The 15,089-nt window shown below is 48.9% G+C and overlaps 1 protein-coding gene across 12 annotated transcripts in view; it reads right to left on the reverse strand.

The window, feature by feature from the left end:
- LOC144933630 (ral GTPase-activating protein subunit alpha-1-like) overlaps window positions 1-15,089 on the reverse strand; it is a 134,273-nt gene that overhangs the window by 74,728 nt on the left and 44,456 nt on the right. For 11 of the 12 annotated variants that reach the window (XM_078858641.1, XM_078858636.1, XM_078858642.1 and 8 more), the window contains exons 10-21: window positions 13,853-14,158; window positions 12,752-12,985; window positions 12,063-12,191; window positions 11,113-11,261; window positions 10,100-10,214; window positions 9,296-9,533; window positions 8,329-8,496; window positions 7,780-7,926; window positions 5,634-5,789; window positions 4,145-4,263; window positions 2,369-2,582; window positions 672-824 (exon numbers count right to left, since the gene is read on the reverse strand). In XM_078858641.1, coding sequence (XP_078714767.1) covers window positions 672-824; window positions 2,369-2,582; window positions 4,145-4,263; window positions 5,634-5,789; window positions 7,780-7,926; window positions 8,329-8,496; window positions 9,296-9,533; window positions 10,100-10,214; window positions 11,113-11,261; window positions 12,063-12,191; window positions 12,752-12,985; window positions 13,853-14,158 — 2,128 coding nt within the window. The remainder of the gene's footprint in view (window positions 1-671; window positions 825-2,368; window positions 2,583-4,144; window positions 4,264-5,633; window positions 5,790-7,779; window positions 7,927-8,328; window positions 8,497-9,295; window positions 9,534-10,099; window positions 10,215-11,112; window positions 11,262-12,062; window positions 12,192-12,751; window positions 12,986-13,852; window positions 14,159-15,089) is intronic. The other variant, XM_078858638.1, reaches the window with a different exon arrangement.

Here is a 15,089-nt window from a genome sequence, read left to right on the forward strand (position 1 = left end):
ATGCTCTGATAATGTATGAAATGTCTTTGAAACTGATTGGACTACACCAGAGACCGCCTTCTTTATGGCCTTGAGATGAGTCTCAAAGACAGCGCAAATATTAACAGAGCATGTTTGTTTGCATTTTCTTCATGCCTTGCAAAAGGTATCTATTTGGCGTTTGAACCTCTTACAACCTGTTTTATTGGCAGAAAGGGTAAAACCGCGTCACATTGGGGAAGTCCGTCCTCAAAAGTCAAGTTGGAGCCTGCAGTCCCTTGCTTGTGCCCACTGTCGGGAGTGGTCGGGCCTCCTTCACTCGAGCGAGCTTTCGAGAGTCGCCCCCCCCCCCCCGTCCCCATAGAAGGAGTTTGGCCTACTCTTCCACGCTAGACAGGCATTTTCGAAGGTGTGGGACGTACTGACACTCTTTACCTAACCGGGTAAAAGCCACGGAGCAACATCGACCCTCACTGTAAAACTACGGAAGACGGTAATCGTCTCTGAAACGTAGCGCCTTCTTGGCAGCCTTGCGCTAGAAGAATGGCGTGGACACCACATGTACATGTTTTGAAATGAATTGAAGTAACAACATGAGTCGAAGAATCAATGCATCGGTCCTCCCCTAGGTTTTTCAGAGATACCAGGTTGGAGTGCCCAACGATGGTGATGGATGATTGGGGCCGGCATACCCGTGAAGGCCACAGCCTCAGCTGGGTTCTGCTGGCCCAGGCTGCTCGTTTCTGAGTCGATGTTCATGGTGTTCAGGCTGGCTCTGTCCTCCTCCAGGCCATCCCCAGCACAGGACACTTCAAGGGGAGAGCCATCACCTGCAAAGCTGTAATCTGGATCACGGGGAGAAAATAAACAAAGACATCAAATTGGCACCAAAAATACTGGATACATATCAATCAATCGACATTCTGTTATATCTACAGTGTGCTTCACGTCATTAAAAGATGTCTCAGAGTGAGAAACCCATAAATGACCAAGAGACCCACAAACTCTAAAGACCCAGGGACTTAAAAACAGATACCTGTGGACAGTAGAAAGCGATGTAACAGTACCACGCATGAATATTGTCTGCATAGTCACATGCTGTATTTAGTTTAGCTGCCTAGATTACATATTCAACTCTTCTTTTTCATAGGTGCTACGCAGTAAGAGTTGAACGTGTCTATAATACATTAACTGCTGTGACAGATGCAAGTAGGTTATCACCACAATGGTGCTCCTGCTGCATTCAGGAAAAATAAAACGAATCAACCTTCATCTCTTGAGAAATACTGAAGTGTTAGAGAGTCATGTTGACTTTGATCATCATCATCAATGGCCCAATCCACTACTGGATGAAGGTCTCCCCAATCCTCCACCATCTCTCATGACCTTGCGATGTAATAATAATAATCATCATCCATCGAGTACCTGCTACACAAGCTGATTCCATCACGCGTGCTCCGTTCCTCGGCTGCGACTCTCTCCTTATTCTTGACCATCCGCTGTCACGACACGTCCTGCCCAAGCCCACTTCCTCTTCTCAAGAGTCTAAATTCCGTCATTAGCCTGCCTACGTTCCACAATCGATGTGTCCGCGTGCACTTTCTTCTGTCTGCAGGTGCGATACGGAGCACGCATCTTTGCATGCCTCTTTGGGCACTCCTCAGAATTTATGTTTCTGTCCCACCATTGTCAATGCCATATTTCTGAACGATGTGTGTCTTTTCATGTCATATATAGTTCAGTCATATAATATTTTCACACGCTGTTATGTTACATGCCAGTAACTTTACGTACGGTGCGAAAGAAGTTCAACATTCATACATTAAGTGAGTTAAAAGAAGGCTGGCTCAACAGTGATTTATATTCAGCAACGTACAGTTAAGCGCAACCACGGTTCACCTTCTGTCGCTTATAATAATAAATCGTAGTTATATTGCATCCCAATATCAGCTGTACAATAACACGTGTGTCTGTCAAATAACACGTGGGAAACATCAAATAAATCGTACAATCTCACCACGGTGACCAAGTACACAAAGTATTAAAGAGTGAAATGAAATCGGGTTAAATTGGGATAAAAAATTGAAAACCGAAAGACCCCATTCGCACAGCCACATAATCCTTATCCCACAAGGGGGAACCTACTTAACATTTACCGACGATGTATGTACGTTAAACGTCTCTCACACCGTACGTAGCCAACCGTGCTAATGGGAGGTGCGATCACACGCAACCACCCCGAGTCCTCGGACGCGGACGAACACTCAATGGCTGGCAGAGGGAAACGAAGGAGTTCTTTAGTCTGGGCTTTAAACAAAGAGAGGAGGGGGAGCGGGGGGTGGAAGGTGAACAGCACCCCTATACAAAACGTGGTCGAGGTGTAAAGCACCTTTCGTAGGGAACTGGATGAGGTGGTCAGGAGGTAGCGTCTCGGAGACGGCGTGTTCTCCCTCTTCGAAGAACGAGTGGCGGTCGTACGGCGGGGGGTAGCCCGCCGCCCTCAACGCTGCCCCTTCCACGTGCCCGTCCCCCATCTCCCCAGCAGCGGCACCGGCAGCAGCAGCGGCGGGCGATCGCGAGGGGCTGGCTTCACTCGGCTTCCCCTGCGTGCGCACGAGCCGACGGATGAGTTGAGGACACGCGGCGTACGCGTATCTCGCTCGCCAACGACGTAAGCTGCGGCTGGGAATTGAACTCGGGTGGCCGAGTTCACACGGCAATGCGCAACCCACTGTGCCACAGTTCCCCCCCCACCACTCACATATGTATCTGGAAGGAATTCGGCAAAACTCTTGACAGACGATTCCTGAGACTCATCGAGGCTCTCCCGGGTAAACGCCTTGTTCAGTGGATTTTGGATAGCCACCGAACAAGGACGGTCACGGCATCGCGCGCTTTTGGACGTGCTTCCGGAGCCGTCTGGAACGCTCTTCCTTCTGATACTAGGAAGCCACTGGAGCTGTGCACTTTAAAATCTAGAGTGAAAACTAATTTCTTTAGAACTGCGTTTTGTCTTAAGTTTGCTGTCCTTCCTTCGCACCTCCGATTAGCAGTCGGAAACATATGGTGTGAAGGAAGTTGAGCATGCACACAGACATACAACGCGGCAAGTAGTAAATGTTGCGAGGGGAAACGATGGGGTGCCGCAAATTGGCGATCGTACTATTATTATATATTTAAAAAATTACACAGAGTTACCGAGCACAGGCCCAAAGGCGCCAAGAAGTCAAACGGCCAGTATCAAACAGATAGAGCATTCTTAAACTCCCTTGCCGTGGGCGTCGAGGTAGAATATCCTGGCCACCAGGAGATGCAATATAGCAAAGCATGGACTCATATAATCTTCTTCTGTATGGGATAGAGTGTATCCCCTCCCCCTAGCATGCTTGTGTTTTCTCCAGGCTCTCTGGTTTCCTCTACAATTTATTGGCAGATTTTTTTTACATATAGAGAAACGCAAAGCTTGGAAAATTGTTATGGGCGGCTCATCGCTTGGCTACCTTTCAGCTTGTCTTTGGTTCTCCAGCGATAGTGAGATGCAATTTGCATGAACAACGCTATAGATATATAGAAATACTAAACGTTATTATGTTTATGATTGCAGTGTGATGGTTGAACGGCATGGTGAGAGAAAATTATCAGTCTGCTCGACCGACTCCTCAACATGGATGGGGGAACCAAGGAGTAAGGTTCACAGGATGAGTGAGACGTCATCGCTGTCATAGTTCACGTCACAGTTTAATACAATTTTACTGCAACTGCAAGTATGTCCTTCATCAGCAGGATAAATTTTAAAGTGGCAATGCTTAAAATATGTATGGCTCGATTTGCGTTGAGCGGACCTGCAGTTTCGACGAACTTTTAAACAATCTTTACGGGTACTGAAAGTACAGCAAAGCACACTCACGATAATGTGGCCAGTTCTAAAATCTCTCACCACTGACATTCACCATGGCTGGGAATCGAATTTATAACGCCAGGTGGCGGGAGGGGGGGTGGCGAGAGGTGGGGGTGGCGGTCGCACAGCGCAGTGCGGGAAAAAACTCGCCGCACCCACCAGTTTTGGCGAAACATCCCAGCATTTGGTGGGGGGGGTGTGGTGAATATTTAAAATGGTAATGAACCCCCTTCAGGATGAGAACATTCTGCTCCTCCGTTGGCTCACCTCGTGGTGGCAGTCCAAGAGGCTCTTTGTCTCCGACTCGCGGGCCCTGCCCGCCTCCCGTCCGCTGGGGCTCTCGGCACTCCGTGAGCGCGAATGAGAATGCTTCTCCTCCTGCTGGGCTGGGAACAGCATCGCACGCCGCTCAGCATCGCGCGTCTCTCCCCGCAGCCACAGCGGAGCCTCTCGACATTGCGCGGCCGCTGCCCGTGGCTCGGGAGAGCGTGCGCCGGTGTGACCCGTTCAATTATTAAAAGCTCGGCTTAAGCTCAGCTGTTACCCCCATTGTTTTGCATTTTAAGGATTTAGAATGCCCCATTGTTCCACTTTTCATCTTGCGGCGGCGGTGCTATATTGGGACCTAGAAAGAGCGCAGGCAGCATGCCAGGAAAACTGCTTGCGTCACAGATAATCGGCAAGAGGGCAAAATGTGCCGCCACTTCCCCTGCCCCACCCCACCTTATGTGTCGATGGGAATAAAAAAAAGTATGTTCAGTGGTAGAACAAGCAACAGATAAAATGTAATTTTATTGACGATGATTATTGTACCGTGCAAAGTAATGCACTCTAAAGTTATTGTACTCTAAAACTCTCGTTCCAAAATCAAGAATCGTTCTGAATGTAGAGAAAACGCACACGTGTTATATATCCACACTCGTTGATTTAAGTGTCCAACGTCGCCAAACAAAGTTGTGTACGTGAGGCCTGAACATTTGCACTGCAGGCACGTGATGAACTGAATAGAAGACGTTATTTTGTATAGATCAAATGGCATGTGATGTAGTTTTCTCAGTGAAAACCAACCACTGAGGCAGACCAGATTTTATTGCGAGATTAATTGTGAGTAATTGTCCAAAAAAATGGCATTGTCCTGAGAACAATGTGACACAATGACTATAATGTAAAATTTCCATCAGACAGTTGAGTTTGGAAATGAATTATAAAAAAAATAAAAAAACATCCCCGAGGGACCTGTGGCACCATGAAAACTGTCTCGGTGACAAATCAGGGTGACCACTTTGATTACGAGCCCATATCCTAAACCTTAAAGGCAACGATTTCCCATTTCGTTTATAGACTGCTGGGGCAAGTGCTGTTAGTGTCCACCCATTCAAGCTGCCCCAGTGCACCAGAAGGTGGCATGGTCAGCACCACGCCAGCCCGCATTAATCTTGCCAGGAGGCCCAGGATTGGTTCAGATAATCGTCACTGGTAGTGACCGTGAGTGGGAATTGAACCCGGGTCACTGGGTTCGTAGTGGAGCGCTAGCCGCTGCACTACCGCTCACCACACGCACACACAACAACAAACGTTGTTCACCACTAAGTGGTGGTAACGTCACCACGGCACTTGTGCCATGCTAGGTGCACTCTGAGGCCACGTCAAGTGTCGAAGGCCCCGCTGGCAGGAGGTTACGGGACATAACCAGGTGCCATGGGTTGACTGACTGGCATGACCGGCAGATGCACAGACTGGCATGGCCCCCGGATACCTGTGCTGTGCGCCTGCGTGGCGATGTTGATGGCGCTGCTGCTGCGGACGAGCGAGTTCTCCTGCACGGTGCCCAGCTGCCCGGCGAGGCGGTCCTCGCCCTGCGAGTGGTGGCGTGCGCGCGTGCCGGTTCCGGGAGACTCCATCTCCGGCACGTCTGCAGAGGGAAACCGATCCATGACAACCGGGATGAATGACTTCATTGGGAGAAAAAGTAAAAAACAAACACGGCAACTTCCATCCCCTACTGGCAGGCCGAAGCCCATTTTGCAGGACTGTGCCGCGTACACCTTGTTCTGCACGGGGACAGCTGCCGCTGGGGGTGCACACCTTGCCTAGACTGAAGCAAGGCATTGAAACTGTTGAGATGATCATGACGGAGGTCGTTTTGAGTTGCTGAGACAATTAAAGCAGCATCATAAACCTGCAAATCTTTACTCACACTGTACCGTGTACACGTATGGGCCTCCTTATGCAGCGCGAGTCGTGGGGGTTCGTTTGACTAAACTTCACCACGCTGGTTAGTGTGGGTTGGAAGAAGAGAGCAGGTATGGGGGGAGCATAGAAGCGCAGCACAACATTTTGTTTTGTTGCACCACCCTCTGCTGAGAGCAACGTAGCCCCGTAGCCTGATTTACCCTTGAATGCAAGGTGGTTGCTCGTCCATGCAACTATACAGGCTGCTTGTCTCCCGGGATCTGACGAGATCTGGTGCATTCTGGGTGATAAGATTATAGGCTCCTATACATTATGCAGCCACGATTAACCCAGCTGCTTAAACAATGCAGATGTGTTTTAATTGCGAGTTCCATGTATTGATGCACTCATTTTGGTTAGAGGGGAGTGGATGATATTACATTACAAAGTAAAGTTTTTTTTTATACATAAAACAAATGTGACCATGGTGCCAATAAAACAGAGGTTAAGATGTTCAAACACCGAATAGACACCTATTACAAGGGTTTCTTTTTGAAAATGGCAAAAAGGGGTCCCATAGACATAACCGTGGTGCCCTCTGCTGGGTAAATATATCACACAAAATCAGTGAATGCATTATTATAGCGGTGGAAGGATGCATCTATTAATTGATTAATATGAATTCTTGATCTCACAATATATGCATCTAATTGTGTGTGTGTGTAATAATTGGTGTTTTCAACCCCTACATGTTTTATGTAATGAGTCACGTAACCCCTGCAGCCACGAGAGGCACCACCATTCAGTGGTGGCGGCAACACACTGCAGAACCTTAGCAGAATTCGTTTTTAAGTCACATGACCATGAACATTGGATGCTAAATAGCATAGCCTTGGTGTGAAATAAAAAATTAAAATTACAATAGTTGTAAAATTGTTACTTGGGAAAGCTGAGCTTTTTTATTATCACAAGGATATGAATTTTAGCCCATTGTATACTTGTTGTACCCCTATTTTTTTCATAAATCCAGGGCCCCCATGAGCCGTTCAGGGCCCTATACTTTTGCTAAGTTTTCTAAGGTCTCGTGCCACCACTACTACCATTCATTGCATTGTTTACAATCATAACCGATTCTTGAATTAAATTGCAGCGCTAAACCTTGGCAATTTATTGAATCACCAGTGGTGGCGGAAGGTTGACATTTCTCATCCGCTAAATGAATATATATGCGTGTGTGTGTATATATATAGGTCGACTCGGCCTCAAATCAGTATCTGGTGCAATGTGTAAACATCGCCACTAGGAAGACAAAAGCGGCCCGGGCGTGGTGCGAGCCACCCACCCTCTCGTGTGCCATGCTGGCCTTCATAGGGGCTCGCTAAAAGCACTTGCCTCAACAGTCTTAGAAGGGTACACGGGGGATATATTTGTCTTCGTATGAAACTTAACTAAACTATTTTTATTTTACCAGGTATGGTCCACTCAGCTATTTAGCTCTTTTTCAGAAGCGACCTGGCCACAAATGATAGCTCAACGAAGAGTGGCTTATCGTCACGTTGAAATTTATAGCAGCAACCAAATACTCTAAAAGCACGTTTCTAAATGAGGGGGGAAAAAATAACAGGAGGGCCCGGAGCAAAAATATACGGCACAAACACCAGGGTAAGAAGAAGGTTTGCGTATGGAAGGAAAACAAAGGGAGGATTTGAAAGTCGGCACAAGTGGGGTACCTCGGAGGCTTCCGCAGAAGGGGTTTCGGAAGAAGTCAGGGAAGAAAGGGGTGAAAGTGAAGAAGAGAACAGGAGCGCTCTTAACGCTGCGGATGCCGTGTGAAGGTGGCACGCCGTTTCCAAGGCCGGGGAGGCGGCTGGGCAGGCCTCCAGGACAGCACAACAGCAGCAGCAGCACATCAATGCAGAGGTGGGGAAGGGGTCGGGGGGGGGGGGAGCGGAAGGAAGGAAGGCAGCACATCTCAGGAAAGCACACTGCTAAAAATAAAGGCGAGGTTTTGTGCTCGGCGATGCGTGGGAACAATGATGCCACGTAATATCACGTTTATGAAGTATGAAAATTCACTCTGATAACTGTAAAGAAGACCTTCCAATTTACTTCATGGCACTGTTAGACTTTATAAAGTTTGTTTAGCCTCTTTTTGCTATTTTATTCCAATTGTGCTTTTGACTGAAGGTTACGCAAGTCATCCACGTTTCCCACAGAGAGAGAGAGAGGGCCCTTAAGTTTGCAAGCGAATACCGGACGCTGCCTCTAGCGGCGCTCACCCGTGGTTTTGGGGTGGTAGCCGCCGCTCATCTTGCCTGGCCCGCCAGGAGACGCTCCGCTGGTGGTCACGCTTCGCCGGCGAGCGAACCCAGCCGGGAACTGATCGCGGCTCCAACTCCGGGAGAAGGAGCGGTCGACCGTCGCCTTCTTGGCCTCGGGGCCAGCACCTGCCATGACGCGCACCCACAGGGCAGCAGTGGCGCCAGCGACGGTTAGCACGGCTGGCTACAATACGGTGCGAGATAAGTTCGACGTACATATATATAGAAAGACTTAACAACAACAACAAACCCGACGCCCATAAAATGCAATGCAAGTTCCTCGCTTAATGCGTTTTCACACAACGGTTTGTCGCGATAATGCGGTTCTTCTACTAGGTTACACTTTTTGGCACACCCAGAAACGAACTCCAAAACGTGGTTTCTCAGCAGTCGACGGTGAACGACCGCAGGCTGATTTTGGAGTGCATTTACGATCACGTCAAACGAGATACAGCAAACAAAATTGCAACTCAATGCTTTTTGCCGCTCGCTTGTTCTAAAAACGTGTTTACCAAGGGATATTAAATTGATTTATTGGAAGCGTAGGTGCTATATACCTACAAGGTAAAGCAGGGATAGCAATTCATGGATTCTGCATGTGCATCTCGTATCCCTCATTGCTCATAAGAGCCACAACATGACCATTTATTGTTATATGTAGTAGTGTAATCAAGCTATAATTTCTTAACGTTCGTCAACAACGACGCTGCCCGTTTCAGGCAAGAGCCTTTTTCTTGAGAGCAGAGAGATTCTGTGAAAAAGAGGGCCACTGCCCGAATCGTCATCATTCACATAAATCTCTCCTCTTCCAAGCATCGTCACGGACCAACGTGTCAGGATGATTGTAACTTGATTTCCGGGTCAATTCACTGCCCTCCCTGGGTCTCCCCCCCAAATACCCTCCCCCTCTCCCCCGGAACCGCACCTCGTCCCCGATGCTTCTTCAGCTTCTGCTCGCTGAGTTTGTCCAGCGGGAGGTCGGCGAGATCGAGGCCGTAGACCTGGCGAGCCAGCACCTTGGTCAGCGTCTCCATGGTCTTGGCCCACTCGGCCACGAGCTCGGGCCAGCGCGTGAGGCCCGAGAGGGCTTCCAGCAGCCGGTCCCACAGCTCCCGCGAGACTTGCACGCTTAAGCTCGCTTTGATCCACGCCACGATCAGCGTCTGCCCCAAAAAACACGCGTCGGGCAAAAGCGATTGAAACCACAGTGGGGCCCTTTCTGTCCTTGAAGTTACGCATTTGCATCATTGTGCAGACAGCTGTGCGAGTTACTTTGTACTGAATTAATTCCGCAATTTGCAGAATTGTGTTAATCCACGACTGTACGAAGGCCTCCCCCCCGCCGCGTGCCGTGAAAGTGAAGGCTGTTGTTTTGGCCATACTTCACCGCAATGGTCAGTGGGAGTGGGTGAAGGTTATTTTTTAACTTGCATAGAATTAATTCAATGTTCGTGAAAAACATATGAACGCACGCTACTGCATTTACAAGCCTGAACACACAAACGTGCATAAGAAGCCAAACGGGCGAGCTATGTGAATTAATAAAAGACACTTTGTTGTGGATGACGATACGCTTAGATTCCGGCTCGGCGATATCAAGCACTTAAAAATAATCCGATGACGTTATTACGTGCCTTTTACGCATGCTTCAGTGCATTCAAGGTCAGAGCATCTGCGGTGGGAGCTAACGCCTTGTAAGGGGACTTGGGAAGGGCTACATCGTCCATACCTGAAAAACTGGGCCAGCCAGCCGCCCGGCTAGGGTGCGCTGTCGCAATCCTTGCGGAGGAATGGACTGAAAAATGCTCTCCGTGATCCTCAGCAGAACCTGTAAAAGCTGTTCCCTGATATATAAACACAGAGGGAACGGCAATATTTAAGGGCCCACTTAAGAGGCTTAAAGGCTCCCGACCGTTGACATGAGATGCAAAGGTAAGAACATTGGTAGCAAAAAATCAGCCCACTGCTATTAAATGCCTTTACTTATACGAGCGAGAACCACGATTTTATTATCAAGATAAATAACCTTCTATATATATAAAAAAGGGAAATTTGTGAGTATGTGTGTCTGTTCGAAATGTTTAGCATACTTCCCGACATGCAACAAACTTCAAATTTGGCATGTGGGTAGTTTCCAGACTGTACACAATGCAAAAAGTATACAAATAGACTTTTGCATTTTGGGGGAGGGGGGGGCACAATAATGGATATGCGGCAGCGTCACGCAGTGTGCCTGCTGATGTCACGCATCCCCCCCACCCTCCGCGTAGGCCGTGTATTAATCCAAGACAAGAATCTAAGTCTCGGGCGAAGCCGGCTAGTAAAGCTAGTATTACATAAATAATAGTCACGTAATATTACGTTTGGCATATTTTGCACATTTGAGCAAATTTGTACGATTACTTAGCTGTTATCTCATTGAAAAGTAAAGTTAACAAGCAAAGCTTCACGTATACTTTTAATAACCTATTGCAGTAGTACTCTTTGATCAATAAATCCAACGGTACACCTAATTAATGTATGCGCTATGAAGGAGCTAGCATTGCCCGAAGCATCACAAATTAAACATTTGTAATTTTAAGGCAGTGTTACCAACGTATGCGTTGAGTTTTTTCTCATTATTATTTTCGCTTGTGCACCACCGGCACCGCAGCAGCAACGTATGAGAGAGACGAGCGGTAGACAAACACGACGCGGCCAACAACCGATCGATCGTTGACCAATCGCGCCCAGGTCACTCACCAGGTCCTCTTCTCCATGGAGACGTACATCACCATGTGGCGGTAGATATTGAGGACCCTCTTGCACAAGTCCACCTGCTCGCTCATCAGCCTGGAGATCTCACAGGACGGCTCCAACAGGAACACGTTGACCGAGTGCGTCAGGAAAACCTGAAGCCGGGGAGAAATGCGAGCGTTCGCCCACCGTCGCGTAGGAATACCGTTGGCATCGTTGCCCTCACTTTAGTGGAACTTATCCTGACGATGTTCGATGTAGCATCGAATGAAAAGTCGTATTCCAATTGCTATATTTGGTTGCGGGGAATGTTCTGTGATCTACCGGCGAACTAAAACAATAATCACCGGCGCGTCGGTCAATGCATGCATGCCGCGTGGCCCATCAATTTGTTTGGCCGCGTCAGGTGGTGGAGGGTTATTAACGACGCAAATTTGTTAGGATTATTAGGTGTCCTGACCCAAAAATCTATGATGAATTGTAATATCGGATGCGGAAATAACTACGTGTTGTGTCGGTCACATTAATGCGTAGGGTCACAACACTTCAAATGGTTACATCTTTGTCAACGTGAGCTTCAGAAAAATATTTGTATGACTCTGCAGCCGAAGTGTGGCACCTCTTTTGCCATCTATATTCCAACTCTAGGTTCATAACAGGTTAAATATATCTATCTATCATGTCGTCGTAATTGACAAAGTTCGGGTACTTCCACATCTTCAAAGATTTTTGGCCAGCATGGAAGAGTAGGCCAAATACTCTGTCAAGAGGCTCTCTCTAGAGCTCCATCTAGTGTAAACCCTCCTTCTAGCAGTGGCATGAGCAAGCAATTGCAGGGCTGCACCTTTACCTTTAAACCCAAGACACGTGCAAACCAGGGACCGACTGGTCCTGGCCACAACGTTGATGCGGCCTAGCTCGTGTCAAAGGCCGATCGACCTAGCCGACGGCCTCACCTGCAGAGTGGGCTGCATGCCGGCGTGTACGCTGCCGCCCTCCTCAAGCCGGTTGATGGCGTTCTGGTACGAGTTCGTTCGAGTCCAGCTCGGGGTGCGCTCGTGCCCCATTGCCCGCGGCTGCTTCGCCTGCGGACAGGGCCGCACGCGCCGTATCCGGTCAACGTTCGCGCAAAGCGGTGGCACACACCACGCGACAATTTAAGACGCCCGTTTCCTTATTTTGTGTATAAATCGAGAAGCGATAGCGGTACGAGGAAGAGCAATACACACACGAGAAGATATTGTTGTGCGATGTAAAATACAAGTTGCATTTCTGAATGCGTAACCTGACCTGGAGAGTGAGAAAATACAAGTAATAGAGTGGATTTGTTGATTATGATTGCTTGTTACGTATATATATACGTATATATGTTTAACTTATTTCGCACCGTACGTAACCAACCGTGCTAATTGGAGGTGCGGGGGAAGGACAACAAACATTAAAATTTGCTCCGTAGAAATTAGTTTTCAATATAGATTTAAAAGTTCACAGCTCCAATGGCTTCAAAATTCTCGAAAGGTAGAGCGTTCCGGACGGCCGCGGAAGCGCATCTGAAAGTGTGCCGCGGCGCGGCGACCATCTTTCGAGGTTCAACCAAACGCGACATTCGCCTCCGCACTCGCGAGAGGGGCACTGCGTCGCCGACCTGCTGTTCCTCCCGTTCCGCCGTCTTGTTGCCACCGCACGGCGATCGCTCCACCTCCCCGGCCACGCCGGCCGCGCCGGCCGCACCGGTCGCTGCCGCCGCATCCTCCTTGGGCTGCGCGGAGACCGCCGGCTCACGCATGAACGCCGGCTTCTCCTGGGATTGGATCCACTCCTGGTACACCTTGACCACGCGGCGTGTGGCTGCGGCCTCGGTGAAGGGCAGCAGGAAGGCCTACGGCGGGGTGACGCGCGTGGCGGTGAGCGGCGCGGTGAGCGTGATGATGAGTAAATCGGTCGATCGATCGACTAAAGACTCATTCGTCGGGTATCAGCCGCACTCCCCCCCCCCCACCACTGCCAAACCTCCCGAAGGCAAGAAACCTCCTAGAGGTCATGCCCAGCGTGAAGCAGATGTCGATGCCAATGGTGTCACCAGGCTTCACCCATCACCTCCCGTCCAGCGACAGATACAGAAAAAATAGACCAGCCGTTTTTCTTCCCCAACCGGACTGGTGCTATCAGATTAGTCTTGCAATTCAACTGATAATTATCAATTCAACTGATAATTACAGATTATAATCGGTACTGTAATCGAATACGTAACTAATCCCATAGCCCAGCACAAGTGGCAAGTATACAGCCGATATTATATTATCAGTGTATAACATACCAGTGATAACAAACACCGTACTCACTGTAACTCTAGGTTTGTGCTTAACTGCTCCAAACTGGAGCAATTTGGGCGGCATAAATCATTGCCCCTTTGGGGTCTTAAACAATTCTGCGTAAATATTTTATACATTAACGCGCATTTAGTTTAAAATGTGCCGTGCAATATATAATTCATGTGGAGCAGCATATTACCACATTCATTATCACGGTATTATTATTTAGTGAGGCTAAGCTAACGCTGCAGAAAAGCACGCTCTTATCACATTCCCCTCCACGCTGCGCAGGCTGTGCTGTCGGGCGCTGGACAGCCACTGGGCACATTAAGCAACCACAGGTGAGATGCTATGGGCTACGACAGCTGACATTTAAATAATGGTGCGTATATATATACACGGCAAAAGTCTTCGCTGAATGCTCTCCAACGTACCTGGCGGAACACTTCGCTGACGAAGTTGGCGTTCTCGCGCGACGAGCAGAGGACGCTGCGTGCCACCTCCGAGTCGCTGAGGCTCTCGTCGGCGCCCGTGGCGCTGCTCAGGCTCGACACGCTGGGCGTGCGCTCCGTCAGCGTGCTCGTGTTCGAGTTGCCGGGCTCTGCTTCGCCCGCGCTGTCCGTCTCCACCTTGCCTGCGATGCCGGCACCGGTCCCTGTTGCGCCGCCTCCGCCGCTGCCGCCGCTCACGCCGGCAGAGCTCTCTCCGCCGACTCGCCCGGCCAGGCCAGCCGCCACCCTCTGTCGCAAGGGAAGGTACGAGAGCGGAGATTTTTCTCTCCCCTCCGACCCAACACCTCTGCAGTGTCCTCACTGCATATCGTACGTGCGGCATGGGGGCGCCGCGGCGGCGAGATGTTAACTGCCTCGCCTGGTATGCAGGAGGTCTTGGGTTCGATCCCGACCCTGACGACCTGTTGTATATTTCGAGTTTGGATGTCCTCCCCGTGGTTGGAGTGGATTTTTCTCCGGGTGATATGAGCAAGTAATTGCAGGGCTGCACCTTTACCTTCATATATCGTTTTGGGATTTCTATATCCTCCAAATGTTTGCGTAAAACCAGGCGGGTGTGACACGTACAAGATATCGTTCCATTGCCATGCCAGCTTGTGGGTGAACGAATTCTGTTCACCCACCTTGTGGAGTACAAATGCGAATAAAGCACGCAAAGTGTTTTATTTATTCGATTTGCTTCTTCTGCATGAGAACTATAAAACGACCGGCGGTGATGTGCTCTACAAAGCAATGCAAGCAATAAACGTGCATGGGTGCGGGACTAAATTAAAAGCACCCCATTGTGCAACAGACTCATCCACTGCCTAACGGCACTCACGGAGCTCATCAATATTTACACACATTTCATAGTCCGCTGTAAAACATACAAAATAAACACGGATTGATTTGAGAGGTTAATAGACTCATCTATAGCTCTATCGATTGTGAGCCCTGCTACCCATGCATGTGCTGCCCTTGATTAAGACATTAATTCCAATGACAGACTAACGTGAAACCTTCGCATCAACAAGTGAAGTGTCGTGTTGGCAGTAGCCGCAAATGACAAACTGCGATTGTCTGTAAAACCGCTGTCAATTTTATCACGCAAATAAATTCCAATGTTTCGAATTACACCCAGACAAGAGTTAATCAAGACGTGCAGCATGCCTTCAAATGC

Source organism: Lampetra fluviatilis, chromosome 7 (genome assembly GCF_964198595.1).
Source record: "Lampetra fluviatilis chromosome 7, kcLamFluv1.1, whole genome shotgun sequence".
Classification (NCBI taxonomy): Eukaryota; Metazoa; Chordata; class Hyperoartia; order Petromyzontiformes; family Petromyzontidae; genus Lampetra; species Lampetra fluviatilis.